This window comes from Chelonia mydas, chromosome 2 (assembly GCF_015237465.2).
Source record: "Chelonia mydas isolate rCheMyd1 chromosome 2, rCheMyd1.pri.v2, whole genome shotgun sequence".
Taxonomy (NCBI): Eukaryota; Metazoa; Chordata; order Testudines; family Cheloniidae; genus Chelonia; species Chelonia mydas.
In genome coordinates, this window is record NC_057850.1 from 207846633 (window position 1) to 207864848 (window position 18216).

Here is an 18216-nt window from a genome sequence, read left to right on the forward strand (position 1 = left end):
AACAGTGGAAGGTTAGCCACCTCCTATAGTTAGTAGGTAAGAAAATCAGACTTACAATAAAAACTCCTACTTCAGCTGAAGTTTGTAGAATTCACAGATTTTTCATAAGTGCACTCAATTTTTTTTTATTGTTATAGGCAGAAATCCTTACTGCATTGACAAAAATTATGGTGGTACCCTCATTATTTGGGATAGAATTTTTGGTAAGTGGAATAAATTGCTGTTGCTAATGTTAATTAATGTTGCAAACAGGAAGTTTTATGCTCTTACGCTTGATTATTTTTCCTCCTTCCAGGAACATATGTGGCGGAAAAAGATAAAGTTATATATGGCCTAACACACCCAATAAATACATTTGAACCTTTCAAGGTCCAGGTAATGTATTTTTTCTTACTGAACTTATATATTTTAACTTGAACTTCTATTCAAAAGAAATTTACATTTTTGAGAGACTGGAGGCAAACTATACTGTACTATAGATTGTTTTGTAATTATTTGAAGTGTTGTACTGTAATCTGGCAAATGTCAGTGGTTTAAACCATTTCATATAAACTACATATAAAATATTTCTGAAAATCTCAATTATTATCTTATCATTTCTTGCTGTAGTATATTTCACTGTTCTCATAAGGATGAAGGGTTCAGCTGTACACACTGGTGGTGAAAATGCAATGGGTGAAAATTATTCATGTTGTGATGCCACTGAAGTCAGTGGATTGACAAAAGGGATGAATTATGTTCATGTAATGATTAGTCTTTTGCCCTGCTAAGCTAGGATAACATTCTTTATGAGCAGATGGTAGAGATACAAACTGTATTTTATTTGTTACGTATATCTGCCTCAAATATTGCTCTTTTAAAAGCAATCTCCCAGTCTAATGTCTTATGTAATTTGTTTTTAACACATCTATTCATTACCTTTGATATTCAGGGTATCCCAGAATGATTTATTAGACCATGAATTAATGTTACTGTTGGAAGTAAATGCAGCAGCAAACGTGCTCAATAAAAGCTGAGATACAGTTTGAACATTAGAATCTGTTTAATTGAGGAAGATGTTTGGCTAAGGGATGACAATTATCCTTGCCTCTTTTCACAAAACCCAAAAGGTTGTTTACCTTCCACTTGTTTCAAATCTCATTTAAAACATAATGGGGATGCACAGTATGAGAATCAGAACAGAATTTGGTCCAGTGTCTCTAAAGCAGCAGTTCCCCTTATAACTGTGTGGCAGTCTGATCCCTGAGCCTGGGTCCTGCTGTGGTACTTAAACCCACGTCCTGCCCAGAAAAGAGTCTTCTACCAATAAATTATTCTGATCCCTGATGTGAAACATGGGGGTTTGTGAGTGGCATTTACACCTAGAAACAGTTACACATAGAAGATTCCATTCAGAACTGTTAGTGAAACATTTCTGCATTTTCACTGGAATTTTGAACTCTCAGAACCTCTGAATATCAGTCCCTTGGTAAAGCAGGGTAAAGTATATGTTTTGCTAAATTGCTATTTTTACTAATAAATATGGACAATTACTTATGTCTTCGCAGTTATGTCACTTGGCTTATATATGGAGCACATTTTGGGCCACACCTGGATTCAGTAATAAGCTCTCTGTAATATTCAAAGGCCCAGGTTGGGGACCAGGAAAACCTAGACTCGGCCTTCCTGAGGAAATCCCAGTGGTAAATTGAATATATAGAAGGCTTTCAGTTGCATATAATTTACTTACCCTATTAGTGCTATTGGATCAAGGTTAAAAACTCTACTTGTACCATCTTAAATTAGCAGTATTAAAGAAGAGGGAAATGAAACAGAGACTTAAGGAAATGGAAGTTTTAGCAGTGTTTGCCATTTATATTTGAATAAAAAAGTAGACATATATAGACTTTTATACTTCAAAAGTCTTTTCATCATTCATTTGAGATAAATTTTCAAACGTTTTGCATAAAGTAGCACTTAAAAAAATCTTTATTTTACTCTATTTCTCACAATAGATTATGTATATATTTTGATAACAGCACTCTTCTACCTTTCTCTCCCATATTCCTAAGTGACTAGTCATGTGCTGTTAAATATGACCCTTAATCACTTGGTATTTGCAATTAACATAGGTACTAAAGATAACATGAAATACTAATGAAGACTGTTATCTGTTTTGATACATGTAGATCACTGGAAAAGAGGTTCCATTCAATCCCAAATTGCCAATATATCTTTCTGTCTATGCAGTAGTACATTTTACCTTGATGCTGGGCTTTTATGTGGACCTGTTTGAGACCCAGGCCGTAAGTAGTTCATACTTTCAGTGAAATACAGTGTTTGATGTTAGCCAAAAAAAATGTCTGGTGTGAGATGCTTTTAATGTTAAAATTGAAGTAATAAAACAGACTCTGTAAGGGCCTGATTCTATTCTCACTTATGTTGCTACAGTCAGGGGTAACTCCACTGAAGTTAGTAGAATTGTATCAGTTTAAAACCAGTGCAATAGAAATTGGAATCATGCCTCAGAAATGTGTCTGTAATGATGAAACTAAAATATACTCTATTATATGAAAGATATTTTTCCCCTTCACAAACAAATTTGGGATTAAGGTTTTCCCCCAGTATCAAGAATCCTCTTTTTCCTCCTTTAATTCAGATATTTATCAGCCTGCTCTGCAGATTTTAACATTGTTACATAGCTATATAAATGCATAAAGTTTAGGATAATTCAAGTAAAACGGTAGAATGAAGCCCACTTATTGGAATTACAGATAATAGAATTAATATCAACATTTTCAAAATGAATTTGGGTACTTGAGTTTCTGGTTTCCAACGGTAGAAATGTAGAGGCCTGATTTTTTAGAGAATAAGTGCTGGGAACTTTCTAAAAATCAGTCTCTTTGAAATGTCTGAAGCTGGGCACCCAAAAATGTAGGCTTCCAAAATCAGTAGTCACTTTCAAAAAATCTTGGCCAAAATATTTATGTCTGTTCTCTGGTTCAACTGCTCCTTCTCCAGTACATGACATATAGGGCAGGAAGATGGTCTGAAACTGCAACAAGAAGTTGGGGCCTGCATGGTGGCAAGGTATATGATATGATCCCATGGCACCATATAGCCTTCCAAAGCCATTCTGTACCAAATAGGTAAAGTCTGAATAGCACACAAAATAGAGATTGTGCCATTCTGGTGGGAGAAGAGTTAAAGAACAACTATTTCCCTACATAATTTAAGTGAAAAAAATTAACTCTGCCTTAAGTAATATCAACTTATTCTGCATACCCTGTGACCTCGCCAGAAGGTCACGTGTGTCACAATGGTTTGGTGATCCAAAGGTAATATGGTTCATGGCTGTGGTGCCTTTTCTGAGGGAATGGCCTAGCGGTACAGTGCATATGAGAGAGAGATCAGTTTCTAGTGTCATGTATTGTGCATCTCCAGGCTTTGAATGATTTTCAGGCCATGCCCCCTGACACCAGTAAATCTGATTGACCTAGGTGTGCATGCAGTGGGTCTTTGCAGCAGCAAGAGCTACAGTGTATTGCACATGAATTTCTCCCTGGTTTTGTTTTTTTCCCCCCTCAGGAGGGGGAATATGTGGCCCTCAACTATTTCTTGTACTATCATTTACAGCTGCAGCTGTTTAAGAACTGCTGTCAAAGGATTAAAGGAAGTTCAAATAGAACCACAAACCCTTTAACATTATTCTTTCAAATTCTCCACAGTTCCACAAATGGACCGTCCTGAAGGTTCATCATTGTAAATTTAAAGTTGCAAAATTAGCAGAAAATGACCTGCATAAAACATAAGGTAATGGGGTAATAGTGATAGGAGAGAAAAGAGAAAACAGGAAGAGAAGTGCCCACACTTCAGGAAATAAATGCCAAAGAAGGTGAAGAAAGCAGTGCCTGACAGAAGACCAAGTTCCTGGATCTTTTTAAAAATACAGAGGGGAAACTGTCGCAAGAAGAAAGCACATATATGAATAACGTAACTTGGCAAATTCTTCATTTAGTATCAGTTTTCCTATACATTGAGTTATGAAATGGTTATAGACACAACTGGAACTTTCTGCTTGGCTACGAATTATGTCATAACCATGGCATAGCTCCATGAATGGAAAGAGCTAACTGTTTTCCTAATTTTGGGGGAATAAGTTCCATTTCATAATAGCAATAAGACACTCGAGCAGCACACAGTTATTACATTCCTCTTGTGATTAGAGTCACTCAGTCTTTGGTTTCATGTCCTTTAAATGTGTTAAGTTTTTCCATACACAGAGAGCGGCCATATACCTTCAGTAGGAATGACCTTTAATTTAACTTAAGAAAACAGCAAAACAAGAAAGAAGAAATTATAAATTTTCTGCCAGAGAGAGCACATTGTCTTTCTTTCCTCCCTAGCACTCTGCACAACATTCTGAGAATCAAAGTTACTGCTGAGCTCTGCACACAAGGTCTGAGCGAAAGTTCACTGAAGTTAATGGGCTTTGGATCAGTCCCAGAGAAAATGCTAGAAATGTAAAACTGCAGTACGTTAAAAACAAAAGTCATCACAGTTTCATAACTATATATACTACAAAAATCATTCAAAGTCTATCTTAATCAACACTTCTTGGAGTGTTTTATTGCCGATTGATACTATAGCACATGTTAATATGCGTACTTTTGTTAGATTGTTAGTACATGAGCAGTTTTGATGAGACCAAGATAAAAGATAAGATAAGAACACGTCTCTCAAAGGCTGAGAATACGATCGTAATCTAATCCAACAGGACATCGTTGCGTGGTGTACGTCATCCTGTATTTTTAAGCACTCACAGAAGTTTTACGGGTTTTCAGTTAAAAGCCTCTAAATAGAGAAACTTAACAAAGCTACCTCCTTAACACTGAAACTGAATTCTGCATAGTGCTGATAGATGAGGAACATAAAATGAAGTACAGATAGTCAGCATTTGGTAAATTCTAAAAGGTGCCAGCATCTTTCATAGAGGCTGAAGCGCTGCAACATGCCAGGATGAGAAATACTTTTGTGAGACACTTCACAAAAATAAAATAATCTAAAACCGTTTGAAATGTAAAAGTAAATTTGGAAACTGACTCTTATCTAAATACACATTCATTCTGAATGGTGTATTTACTTGGTTTGAGTAAATTATTTCTTCTTTACTAAAAAATATTCTGTGGTAGTCTGTTGACTAGGAAGCAGTGTAAATTTCTTCCCCAAATTCCAAAACTCCTTTTCTTAAACTTTGTGACATTTTGAAAGCTTGCAATGAAATCAAAATCCAACAGAAATAATTTTTTCTGTTTGATTGCAGCCAATAACCACATTGCAAAAGTTGTGGCTGACTTGTAATTGAGGACCCTGCTGTGGTCCCACAGGCTTCTCTGTTTATACAAATACTGTAGTATATAAATACTCATTTATTTTATCTAGCCATGCATACATATATTTTTTGGAGTGGAAAGAGGATGCTTGCAGTAATGCTAAGATATAAAAGGCACAGTCCTTTCTCACTGCAACTTGCAATGCACACATTTAATATATAATGTTTGGTTTAGTGAAATAATCTCCTGACTTTTTTGTTGATCTTGGTAGATTAACGCTTAGGAAACTGATGCTCAGCTGCCAGGGTCCACTTCATGGGGAGATACCATGAAACTAGTTTGAAACGTAAATTGAGGAACCATGCTAGAGAGTAACTACAGAGTTAGAACTGTAAAAAAGAAAGTTATAGTCGTTAAATAATAAACACATTTACACTATGGGCTGATGTTCTCAACGTTTCTTGTTACCACAATATATTAGAATAAATCTGTTATTGTATTACAGTATATTTGGATGCAGATTACTTTGGTTTATTGTAAGTTTAAAAGACAGCCCACAGTATCGCTACAAATATGGGAATGCATTTTTGCTATGCGAAATGGCTTGAATGTGGCACTTTCCCCCCATCTACTGTGACATACTGCACATAACGCATCTGTACCTGCCAACAAAGTCACATGGTTCACCCTTCACCATTTCAGAAAGTAGAGCACTTTGAGAGTGAGAGACAAGTGATGCAGTATATATTCTTCCTTTCAGCGTATCTACATAGCATAAGAGCGTCAGAATAGGTTTGACTTGCAAATAATGGTGATTTACAGGCCCTCCTTCTGTCAAAGGTAGGACCTGCATCAGATTTGACAAAGGATACAGATGCCATTACAAATTATACTTCCCAATTGACAGAGTTGCTGAGAAGAAAGAAAAAATGGTCCAAGAAGCAGAAACTGTGAAATAGACAGTTTGTACTTGTTTTCCCCCTGCTTTCTTATTGTATATGAGCAAGGGCTTTCTATATGTGAACTGCATATCATTGTAATCCAGCTGCTAAAAGCTTAGGTACCTTTGAGTCTATTGTTCATGATATATAAAGACTGCCTCTGTTCTTTTTCTTGCTTTTATGTTTTTACGTTAGAAATATATTTATACTCACTTCTCTTTGCCGGAACCTCACAATTACACAGGTTTAAAGCTAAACTGCATTTAATTCTTCCTTTGCAAACTGAGGTTAGAGAGAACAGAAGGACAATTCTTGGACGACTGAGTCCCAATCCTGAGAAGATTTACACACACACTGTAGGAAACTATTCGCATGAGTGAGGTTATGCATGTATATAAATCTTCACAGGATGCCATCTGAATTTCAGTATTTTCTCCTTTCCCCAGTGGTGGGAAGCAAAATCTGCAGAGGCAAGTGGGGACTAGGGCTAGTCATAATTTTCAAGCGAAAAGTGGTTTCATGGAAACTGTTAACATCTTTAAAATTTTCCTTTTTTTCCCAAAATATTTTCGCTTTGCATATTGAAAACTATGTTTTGGTAAACAAACAATGCTGATAATAATTTTGATAAAGAAGTCATGAAAAATTTTGAAAAAATGAAAAAAATGCCTCCATTTTGAGCCCTGTGAATTACAATTAAAAAAACAAAACAACCGGCTCTCATGTGGACACCTTCGTATGGTATTCCTGACATTTCAAATCCATAAACAGGGTGAAACTTATTTTTTTTCTCTTTTGGGGAAGCAAAAGTTTGAGACCATCTTTGTACATCAGAAAGGAGAAGTAAACACATAAGTATATTGACTCTTGATTCCCAGTGTGCTAACAATGCTATTCTTCTTTGAGTGCTTGCTTATGTCCATTCCTTGCTTGGTGTGTGTGCACTTCATGCACAGTTCTCAGAGATTTTTCCTTTGGTGATATGTGTTAGGCCGGCTCTAGCGCCCTCTGGAGTCACACAAATATGTGCTGGTATAAAGGGAACCGCCAGCCCCACGCCCTCTCAGTTCCTTCTTACCGCCTGTGACAGTTGCTGGAACGCCTCTCGCTGTGGCAAGTCTTCTTTCCCAGTGGTTTGGACTTTCTCTGTTCATATTTGTATAGTTATTGTAGTTAGTCTATATAGTTCTTTGTTAGAGTTACTATATATTGTAGTGTTAGTTGCTGTCCCTGTTGTCAAGGGACTTTTTGCCTCAGGCTGGGCATGCCCCTTTCCCCGGACTTCAGCCACGTGCCTTGTGCGGCAAGATGATGCCAGTTAGTGACCCGCACACTAGCTGTCTAAAGTGTCTGGAGGAGCCTCGCATTAAAGAGAAGTGCCAGATCTGCAGGGATTTCAAACCCTGCATGAGAAAGGATAGAGATATTCGGCTGAAGGCCATTCTTCTTTTATGGAGGTGGCCTGATTCCAAGCAATGTTGGACCTGATTTCCAAGGTCATGATCCACCCAATAATGACTGCTTGGGTCTATGCCAAACTATTGGGTCATGTGGCAGTATGTACCTACATGGTGCAGTATGCAAGGCTACACCTCAGACTCCTACAGATGTGGCTGGCGTCAGTCTATTCCCCAAGCAGACATCACCTGTACTCAATACTTATGATCCTGCCTCCAGTCCTTGCTTCGCTGACCTGGTGGAGAGACCCAGAATCCGTAATGGAGGGCGTACTGTTTGCTGCCCCTCAACCATCAAGAACTCTAGTCTTGGATGTGTCAGACCTGGGGTGGGGGACCCATGTTGGCAATCTCAGGCCCTGTGGTCCCAGCAAGAACTCTCCCTGTATATAAACATCAGGGAACTGAGGGTAGCACGCTTGGCTTGCTAGATGTTCCTTCTCCAGATCTCAGGCAGAGTGGTGCAGGTCTTGATGGACAACACTGCATCAATGTTTTACATCAACAAGCAGGAAGGGGCTCAATCTTCAGCCCTGTGCCAGGAGGCCCTCCGGCTGTGGGACCTTCCAGTGAATGGCAGATCAGTGTTCTCTCATGGGATGATGATCAGGTTTCTCAAGGTGGTGGAAAGACTCTACCCTCATGTTCACAAAGCGATCTCGACATGGGACTTAAACTTGGTCCTGTCAAGACTCACGACGCCTCCCTTCAAGCTGTTAGCATCATGCTCCCTACTATTTCTCTCTTGGAAGGTCACCTTTATTGTGACGATCACCTCGGCCAGAAGGGTCTCAAAGATCAAAGCCCTGACATCAGAACCCCCTTATACAGTGTTCTTCCAGGACAAGGTCCAGCTGTGCCCCCATCTCGCCTTCCTACCAAAGGTGGTGTCACAATTCCATAACAACTAGGACATTTTTCTGCCTGTCTTCTTTCCAAAACCTCACAAGACTGCTGAAGAACATCAGCATCATATGTTGGATGTTAGGCGGGCCCATGCCTTTTAGATTGAGAGAATTAAGCCCTTCTGCAGCTCCATGCAACTCTTTGTAGCAGTAGCGGAAAGGATGAGAGGACTACCTGTGTCATCCGAAAACATCTCGTCCGGGATAACCGCCTGTATCCAAGCTTGCTACAAGCAGGTGAAGGTTCTGCCTCTGGCCATCGTGACCACTCATTCCTCAAGAGTCCAGGCTTCGTCGGCAGCGTTCCTCATGCAGGTACCAATCCAGGACATCCACAGAGCTGCAAACTGGTTGTTGGTTCATACCTTCGCTTTTCACTACGCCATCACCCAACAGGCCTGTGATGATGCCAGCTTTCGGAAAACAGCATTGCAGTCAGTATGTGCATGAGCTCCGAGCCCACCTCCAGGGCTACTGCTTGTGAGTCACCTAGCATGGAATGGACATGAGCAAGCACTTGAAGAAGAAAAAACGGTTATACTAACCTTCTTCATTTTTTTTAAGCAATATTTTTTTCAACTGCTTGTACCCTCTGGGGAACCATTGCAAAGCTGCAATGACATTATGAACAGGAAAAAGAGCAGGCTGGGCTTTCATATTTATTTAGAAAAAATAGCTATTTGCTTTTGGGTACCAGTGTGAAGGCTTCAAATAATTTCAGGGGGAAAACGGTAATGAAAATTTTAAAAAAATATTTTGAAGACTAATCCTATGAGAAGAATTATTTTGGGAAAAATCTGATTCTTGCAGCTTCCAAGAAGAAAAAATAAGAACATTTAGGGAGTGGGCTGGAGAATCTGGCATGGGTTTTTTTTTATATAAAGTTCAAAGTAGCCACCTACTTTAAAAGGAGACACTAACGTATAATTGAGAGTGAAAGGTCAGGCTGCTCCAGTGTCATGTTTAGAACCCAATATCCCTTCAGAGAGTTACCCTAAATGAGTAATTTGTCTCTTTGTTGTTTTTACAGACATTATCACAGGTAACTCTTCTCCTGAGGATTGGCTACATTATCCTGACATTGACCTCCATTGGATTCCTTATGGAGCTAAGGCAAGACATGAAACGTTTTCTTTCTTTTCTTGTTTCCTGGTTGTGAGAAAAAAAAAGGTCTATTGGCTACCACAATCACTTATAAAGTATGGCAGCCATTCAGATATCAAAAGTCTATAATGTTAATCAAATGTGTGCACTTCCTACTTGCACATTGCAATATATGGACCAAATTGTTATGCACTTATAAATAGTATGCAACACCATGAGTACTCCTGTTGGAGTCCATGAGAATTCTTTCGGACTGTCGGGCTACTCAGCATGAGTAAGGACCTAAGAAATAATGGAAAACAACTTTAGAGAGAAATGGTATTCATCCTGCCTGAAAACTATGCAGAAGAAATTATTTATATTTCAATACATGGTTATGTCTTCATTTAACATTCCAGTGACAATCCTTCTCTGTTTGACATTCATTATTCAGTCAGAGGTAAATACCTTCGATCTTTACACACTAAATTATTTATTTCAGCATAGGGAAAGAATTTGGCAATGTACAGGAGAAGTTCAGAATTTATGCAGCTAAAAATGTGGATGGGTGTAAATACAGGAAAATTAGAACTACGTAAAGATAGGCTCAAATTATTCATTAGGAATTTTTCATAATTTTGCCATGCCCCATTCTTACCCTCAACTCTTGTATAATAAATAATTGACTCCACCAATAGGGATTAATAGGTTACAGCTTTATTCAGAGTTTCCCAGGCAAAAACTACATTAAAATAGAATTAAGATTGAGAGTATTATATCAGTAATTTAAGGTAGAACACATTACCCAGATGTCGAAATTATTCCCAAATCAAGTTTACTAATCCAGGAAATTCAGAGCTAAGGTTTTAAATTGTAAACTTTAAATCAGATTTATAGTGAAAACTCAGTTGCAGTTGCGTATTACTACAGGATATCATCAGTGCCTTGTTCTGTATTCATGTTTGTCACTGAAGTACTCAACAGATTACACGCAAAGGAGAAAAAACTGAACATTAATTTTAATTCTTATTTCTAGGCCCAAAGCAGCTAGTTTGGAAGCTGTCCGCTGCTCAGTCTTTCTTGTTCTGCACAAACTTAGTTACCTGAAAATATACATTGCTTCCTTGGCATTTACTTATGAGGTAAGATATTTGTTTTTAAGAGTGCTGCACGCAATTTGCAGACCCTAGGGACTCTATATTTTTTGTCCTTTTCAGAAAACGAGTCATTTTGCCAATTTAAGATTATGGGTTGCCTTTAGAGGTATATATTTTGGATCCATGTTTTTGACTATACAGAATTTGGGAATTTTTTTCTTAGCCTTTTATCATATTTCTCACACATTTTGAGGTTTTACCATAGGAGAAATTGTTAATTGTGATTGGTATCTAATGTATCAAATCAAAAAAAGTCAAAGACAACAATGTGTTATCCTGCTAAGCAAAAATAATATATTTCTGGCCATAAACTTTGAAAGAAATACCCTCACGTGCTGCCCAACCTCCAGATTTAATGTATTCCCGGATCTTAATTATTCTGCAGGATTTGACAAAAGCCCAAAGGGGCATGCTCAGTTATCATGGTGTTGAGATTGACTTTGTGTTTCCTGATTTCACACTCTCATTATGACACACTTGTGTTTACTGTTTTGGTTTCTCTGCACTTGAGTTTCCCAAAATATTGGTGTATATTTTACATTAAAATGATATTTTCATATGACTCCAAACTGTACCACATTCTTAAGAAATCTGTGGTTAGTTTCCAGATGAGGATATGTTAGGGTTGTGCAAGTCTGCTTTTATGAATGGTTCACTGCACTATTGAGAGATTGGTTAACAAATAAAGTTTACTTTTGGGTTTGGCCGGATGATGATCTGAAGGGTCCAATGCAATCATTTGACTGTATGATAGCTTTATGAAGTGCCAAGGTAACACGCATCAAGCTATTTAGTATAAGTGAGTTATTTAAGAAGAATGCATTAAACATAGTAACTTAGTGTTTTTAATGTAGTGGGGGTTTTAAGAATAACAGTTTCAAATATTTTTTGTCTTTCCCTCAGCAAAAGAAAGTTCCTCTAAAAACTAGGACACATATGTATCTTTTGGATTAGAAACAGAAAGATCAAAGGCCAGATCCTGAAGTGGTCTAAATTGGCATAGCTCTGTCAACTTCAGTGGAGTTACACCAATTTACCTTCGTTAAAGATCTGACCCCCCAAGATGTTGTTAATTGGGTGTTTCTGAAAATGGTACCAATTTTATTGCCTTTTCTCTGACAGCAGGCAATATCACCATGGAAAAATATATTATTCTAATGTTTTCCTCCCTGGGACAGGAAACAATTGTTAGACAAAATTTAAAGTTGATTAGCAAAATGTCACTATTTACAAATTATTTTGAACTTTTTGGTAATTGTTATATTGATGTCATAGCTTGGATTTTAAAATCAACAAGTGTCTTTTAATCAGTGTACATCAGAGTTAAAGCCCATGTTTTATGGATTTCATGAAGGCTTTTGTTTTAAGTATGAAGGGCCTCGCATTTGGAAAAAATTTTTTAGTGTGCATTGAGTAAATTAGTGTAATAGATATTTTTTAAACATAGAATTAATTGTCCTGTGTTTATTTGCTTCCCAAGGCGTGATAGAGCATTCTTAGATGAGCATCTATAAATAGAGCTTTTTGGAAGCCAGGACTCTGGTCACTTAGAGCACTCAGGGTTAGAGTAGGAGGGAGTTAGGTGGTGAACTGGCTTGGAAAATTAGAAGGGATCACTGGCAATTGTGGAGAAGGGGATGAGGTAATTAGCTTATCAGATGGATAACTGGGAGAAGAAGGCAAGTAGTTAAAAGGCTGAGCCAGGCAGCAGGAGGGGGCTCCTGCTAGCTACTGCTGCTGTTGCTATATGTGTGTTGTACCTGGAGCACAAAGGCAAAACAATAATAAAAATATTTGGTGAAGGTTGTCTGGTGGGCTATGTATGCTGTTTAGTCACCAGGGGGACATACAAGCCTGGGTTTCCAGGGATGGAAGGGGACCCACTTACAAATGTCAGGTCAGCTTGCTCCGGTCCTGTGCCTACCAGATGTCTCCACCTTCTAGTGCCCAAATAGTGACTTCAGACTCTCTCCCTGCAGCCCCCTCTGCTACAAACTTCCTAGCTTTTTGCTAACCAGCTTGTTCCTGCTCAGCTGGCCTTCTTGATCAGTTAAGCCTGTCTCTCCCTCCAGGTGCAATTTGGTAACAAAATTGGCCTCTTAGGCACACATTAACCCATTCAGAACCTGAGTGGGGTACACGCACTGTCACACAAGAATTATCATCTGATTTGAAATACACATGCAACTCAATGGGAGCTATATGAATATAGCCTTGACTTATGTAAATATTTCACTTATCATTCTCGCAGGCAAGTAAGTGTGTGTGTGTAAAAATATAAGTAAGATAAGGTTTAAGGAAAACAACAAAATATTCATAGTCTTTGTTTCCAGGACATTGTCCTGATTAGTTCTGGAGTAATCGTATGGTTTCCTACTTCACCGTGTAAAATTATGCAATAAATAAAATGCAATTATTTTCTCTTAATATTAATTTTTTCAAAAATCTATTTTGTTTCTTACTCTTAATCTATTTCCTTCATTAAAGTATTGATTCCCTTCATCTCTGACTACTTCTGTAACTCTTTTTCCCTTCCTTTCTCTCTTCCCTCTTCTCTTTTTGGTTATTTCTTTCTGCTTTCTTCAGTTTTTTTCTCCCTTTTCCTCATATTGGCCTTCCCATTTGATTGCTTCTCTGGCCCCTTTTCTTTTCGTCTCCCTTCTTATTTTGTACTGGCTGGCTAGTCATCATTGGTAGTATCTCATGATGTTTTCTTTGAAAATATCACAAGAGCAAGTGCCATCCAAGTAATTTGCTAGCGGACAGACCAGAATATGAAACAGCAGATGTAGTTTCTTAAAGTTAATATAGGGCTTGTAAATTGCCAAACTGATAGCACTGGACACCTCAAGTCCTCCATTTACTACAGAACAGGTATACTATGGGTATGTCTATACTGCAATTAAACACTCAAGGCTGGCCTGTGTCAGCTGACTCAGGCTCCTGGGGCTTGGCTGAAGGTCTGTAAAATTGCCGAGTAGGTATTAGGCTCAGGCTGGAGCCTGGGATCTGGGGCCCTCCCTCATTGCAGGGTCCCAGAGCTTGGGCTCCAGCCCAAGCGTGCGCATCTGTACTGCAGTTTTCTAGTTCCTCAGCCCAAGCACCACAAGCCCAAGTCAGCTGACGTGGCCCAGCCACGGGTGTTTTATTTCAGTGTAGACATACCCCAAAGATATGGCACGGTTCCTCATCTTGCCCTTCAAGGGTGCCATGATCTAGAAGGTTTACCTTCGTGAGTAAGAAGATATTTTATTCTACCTTCACATTCAGTTTCTGGACTCCCTGCTGGGACTGTGAACAAAGGATGGTAATTTGTGATAGTGGGTTTCATGATGCAGACAATCACCCAAAAAGAAGGACTGAGATCACCAACTCATGCAAAAAAAGCTGTCAAACAGATTTCAGATGGCAGTAGTTACTAATCTGGGTGAATTTGAAACCAGTGACCCAAAGGTGAAAAATTTAGACTTTTTCCAGAATTCCTCAGATCCTGAGGTTAGGGCTAAGGGAGATCAATCAAAACTACTCACTTAACCTGGCTATACATGTACAATGATATATTGTGACACACACAAACATTAATCTGTCTAGTATGTGAAATGATTATCCTTACTTCTGCCACCTTTCTCCTTGCAATTTTTCATTTGCTCATCCACACATCCCTTTTTCCCTCGCTCTCTCGCACACAGACACCAGTCTTATTCACAACTTGAGACAGACATTAGTTCAATCATTTTAATTTCCTCTTTTTAATCTGAAGTACACATAAACACACACTCTTTCTCATTCTCTCACTTTCCCACATTTAATGTACCCATTGCAAAATGTATTTGTGTACCAGGTATAGATTATTGTGGTGGTAGTTTAAATTTCTCTTACTCCAACTTCTATTAACTCACTTTGTACATATATAAATGTCTTTTTGGATGCTGATTTAGGAAAATAAAGAAAACTAGTGTAAATTGCAATATGCATGATGACAATATTCTGTGCACCTAGAATGTAGTGGCTAATTCTGTCCCAGAGTTCATAAATCTGTGCTGCTCGTGGAACCAGTTCTGTGGCAGATTCTGTTTGACATGCACTATCCTGAATCATTTGAAATGTGCGTGGGTAAGTATAAACCTTATTCATATTTATTCTCTTGTAGTCAAATACGCATTACACAAAAACTGAGTTTCTGCCTGAAATGTGTCAGATTCGTGAGATTTTAGAGCTGTCAGGAGGTGGATCACAAGAAAGAACAAGTATCAATTCCTCAATACTAGATTGTTCTCTTCTGCTTTATCATTACAACTTCATGTTTGTTGTCCTTTATATATATCCTTTATGTCTTAACACACATCCCCACATCCAGGCTCCGCTTATGCCCTTGTTAGAGACTGATTGTGTCTTGTAGGCATAGACTTATGCTGGGGTGGTGCAGAACCATTGTGCCTCAGAGATAGACTAGTTGGTCACATATTGGCAGGCACTCTGCCTTCTGGTGTTCTCAAGTGTGCAGTAGGTGAATGCATCTTCTGGGTGATCAACCAGCTCTTCTGGCCAATGCATAGGGGGAGAAGAATCATAGAATCATAGGACTGGAAGGGACCTTGAGAGGTAATCTAGTCCAGTCCCCTGCACTTGTGGCAGAACTAAGTATTACCTAGACCATTCCTGACAGGTGTTTGTCTAACCTTCTCTTAAAAATCTCCTGTGATGGAGATTCCACATCCTCCCTAAGCTAGTTATTCCAGTGCTTAACCACCCTGACAGTTAGGAGGTTTTTCCTAATGTCCACCCTAAACCTCCCTTGCTGCAGTTTAAGCCCATTCCTTCTTGTCCTATCTTCAGAGGTTAAGAAAAACAATTTTTCTCCCTCTTCCTTGTAACAACCTTTTACATACTTGAAAACTGTTATCATGTCCCATTTTTTTCAATCTTCCCTCATAGGTCATGTTTTCTAGACCTTTAATCATTTTTTGTTGCTCTTCTCTGGACTCTCTCCAGTTTGTCCACATCCTTCCTGAAATGTGATGCCCAGAACTGGACACAATACTCCAGTTGAGGCCTACTCAGGGCAAAGTAGAGTGGAATAATTACTTCTCGTGTCTTGCTTACAACACTCCTGCTAATACATCCCAGAATGATGTTCGCTTTTTTTGCAGTAGAAACATGCTCCCTCCTTTCAATCACTCTCCACTGCCTTTGGAAAGCTGTGTGTATCTGGCGGAGCAGGAAGGAAGCATCCCTTGTTCTTCCCAGAGAGTAAGAGCTACAATTCTGGAAGGCCCTTATACGGACCAAGTAAGGGCGGTTACTTTATGAATGTCATCGGCCTACCTACATAAGACCTAAGCAGAATCTGGCCCTAGTATATTCATATTCTGTACTAATTTGGGCTGAATGAAACACTATGGAGACTGGTTTCAGAGTAACAGCCGTGTTAGTCTGTATTCGCAAAAAGAAAAGGAGTACTTGTGGCACCTTAGAGACTAACCAATTTATTTGAGCATGAGCTTTCGTGAGCTACAGCTCACTTCATCGGATGCATACTGTGGAAACTGCAGAAGACATTATATACACACAGAGACCATGAAACAATACCTCCTCCCACCCCACTCTCCTGCTGGTAATAGCTTATCTAAAGTGATCATCAAGATGGGCCATTTCCAGCACAAATCCAGGTTTTCTCACCCTCTGCCCCCCCCCCCCCACACACACACAAACTCACTCTCCTGCTGGTAATAGCCCATCCAAAGTGACCACTCTCTTCACAATGTATATGATAATCAAGGTGGGCAATTTCCTGCACAAATCCAGGTTCTCTCACCCCCTCACCCCCCTCCAAAAACCACACACACAAACTCACTCTCCTGCTGGTAATAACCTGTCCAAAGTGACCACTCTCCTTACAACGTGCATGAAAATCAAGGTGGGCCATTTCCAGCACAAATACAGGTTTTCTCACCCCCTCCCCCTTTTCCAAAAAAACCACACACACACAAACTCACTATCCTGCTGGTAATAGCTTATCCAAAGTGACCACTCTCCCTACAATGTGCATGATAATCAAGGTGGGCCATTTCCAGCACAAATCCAGGTTTTCTCACCCCCCCCCACCCCCATACACACACAAACTCACTCTCCTGCTGGTAATAGCCTATCCAAAGTGACCACTCTCCTTACAACATGCATGAAAATCAAGGTGGGCCATTTCCAGCACAAATACAGGTTTTCTCAGCCCCCCCCCCACCCTTTTTTTTTTTTTCCAAAAAAACACACACACACAAACTCACTCTCCTGCTGGTAATAGCTTATCCAAAGTGACCACTCTCCCTACAATGTGCATGATAATCAAGGTGGGCCATTTCCAGCACAAATCCAAGATGACCCAACACTCTCACAAATCTTGGGAGACAGGCCAGTCCTTGCCTACAGACAGCCCCCCAACCTGAAGCAAATACTCACCAACAACCACATACCACACAACAGAACCACTAACCCAGGAACCTATCCTTGCAACAAAGCCCGTTGCCAACTGTGCCCACATATCTATTCAGGGGACACCATCACAGGGCCTAATAACGTCAGCCACACTATCAGAGGCTCATTCACCTGCACATCCACCAATGTGATATATGCCATCATGTGCCAGCAATGCCCCTCTGCCATGTACATTGGTCAAACTGGACAGTCTCTACGTAAAATAGTAAATGGACACAAATTAGATGTCAAGAATTATAACATTCATAAACCAGTCGGAGAACACTTCAATCTCTCTGGTCACGCAATCGCAGACATGAAGGTCGCTATCTTATAACAAAAAAACTTCAAATCCAGACTCCAGCGAGAAACTGCTGAATTGGAATTCATTTGCAAATTGGATACTATTAATCTAGGCGTAAATAGAGACTGGGAGTGGCTAAGTCATTTCCCCTTGTTTTTTTCCTACCCCCCCCCCCCCCCGACGTTCTGGTTAAACTTGGATTTATGCTGGAAATGGCCCACCTTGATTGTCATACACATTGTGGGGAGAGTGGTCAGTTTGGATGAGCTATTGCCAGCAGGAGAGGGAGTTTGTGTGTGTATGGGGGTGGGTGGGTGAGAAAACCTGGATTTGTGCTGGAAATGGCCCACCTTGATTATCATGCACATTGTAGGGAGAGTGGTCACTTTGGATAAGCTATTACCAGCAGGAGAGTGAGTTTGTGTGTGTATGGGGGTGGGTGGGTGAGAAAACCTGTATTTGTGCTGGAAATGGCCCACCTTGATTATCATGCACATTGTAGGGAGAGTGGTCGCTTTGGATAAGCTATTACCAGCAGGAAAGTGAGTTTGTGTGTGTGTGTGTGTTTTTTTGGGGGGGAAAAAAAGGG

At 39.5% G+C, this 18216-nt stretch overlaps 1 protein-coding gene across 2 annotated transcripts in view; it reads left to right on the plus strand.

Annotated features, from left to right (window-relative positions):
* Positions 1-18216, plus strand: part of AGMO (alkylglycerol monooxygenase) — a 271270-nt gene that overhangs the window by 131037 nt on the left and 122017 nt on the right. Inside the window, exons 7-12 of one of the 2 annotated variants that reach the window (XM_043541124.1) lie at positions 138-203; positions 296-375; positions 1548-1682; positions 2169-2285; positions 9646-9728; positions 10729-10840. In XM_043541124.1, the coding sequence (XP_043397059.1) occupies positions 138-203; positions 296-375; positions 1548-1682; positions 2169-2285; positions 9646-9728; positions 10729-10840 (593 nt within the window). The remainder of the gene's footprint in view (positions 1-137; positions 204-295; positions 376-1547; positions 1683-2168; positions 2286-9645; positions 9729-10728; positions 10841-18216) is intronic. The other variant, XM_007069495.4, reaches the window with a different exon arrangement.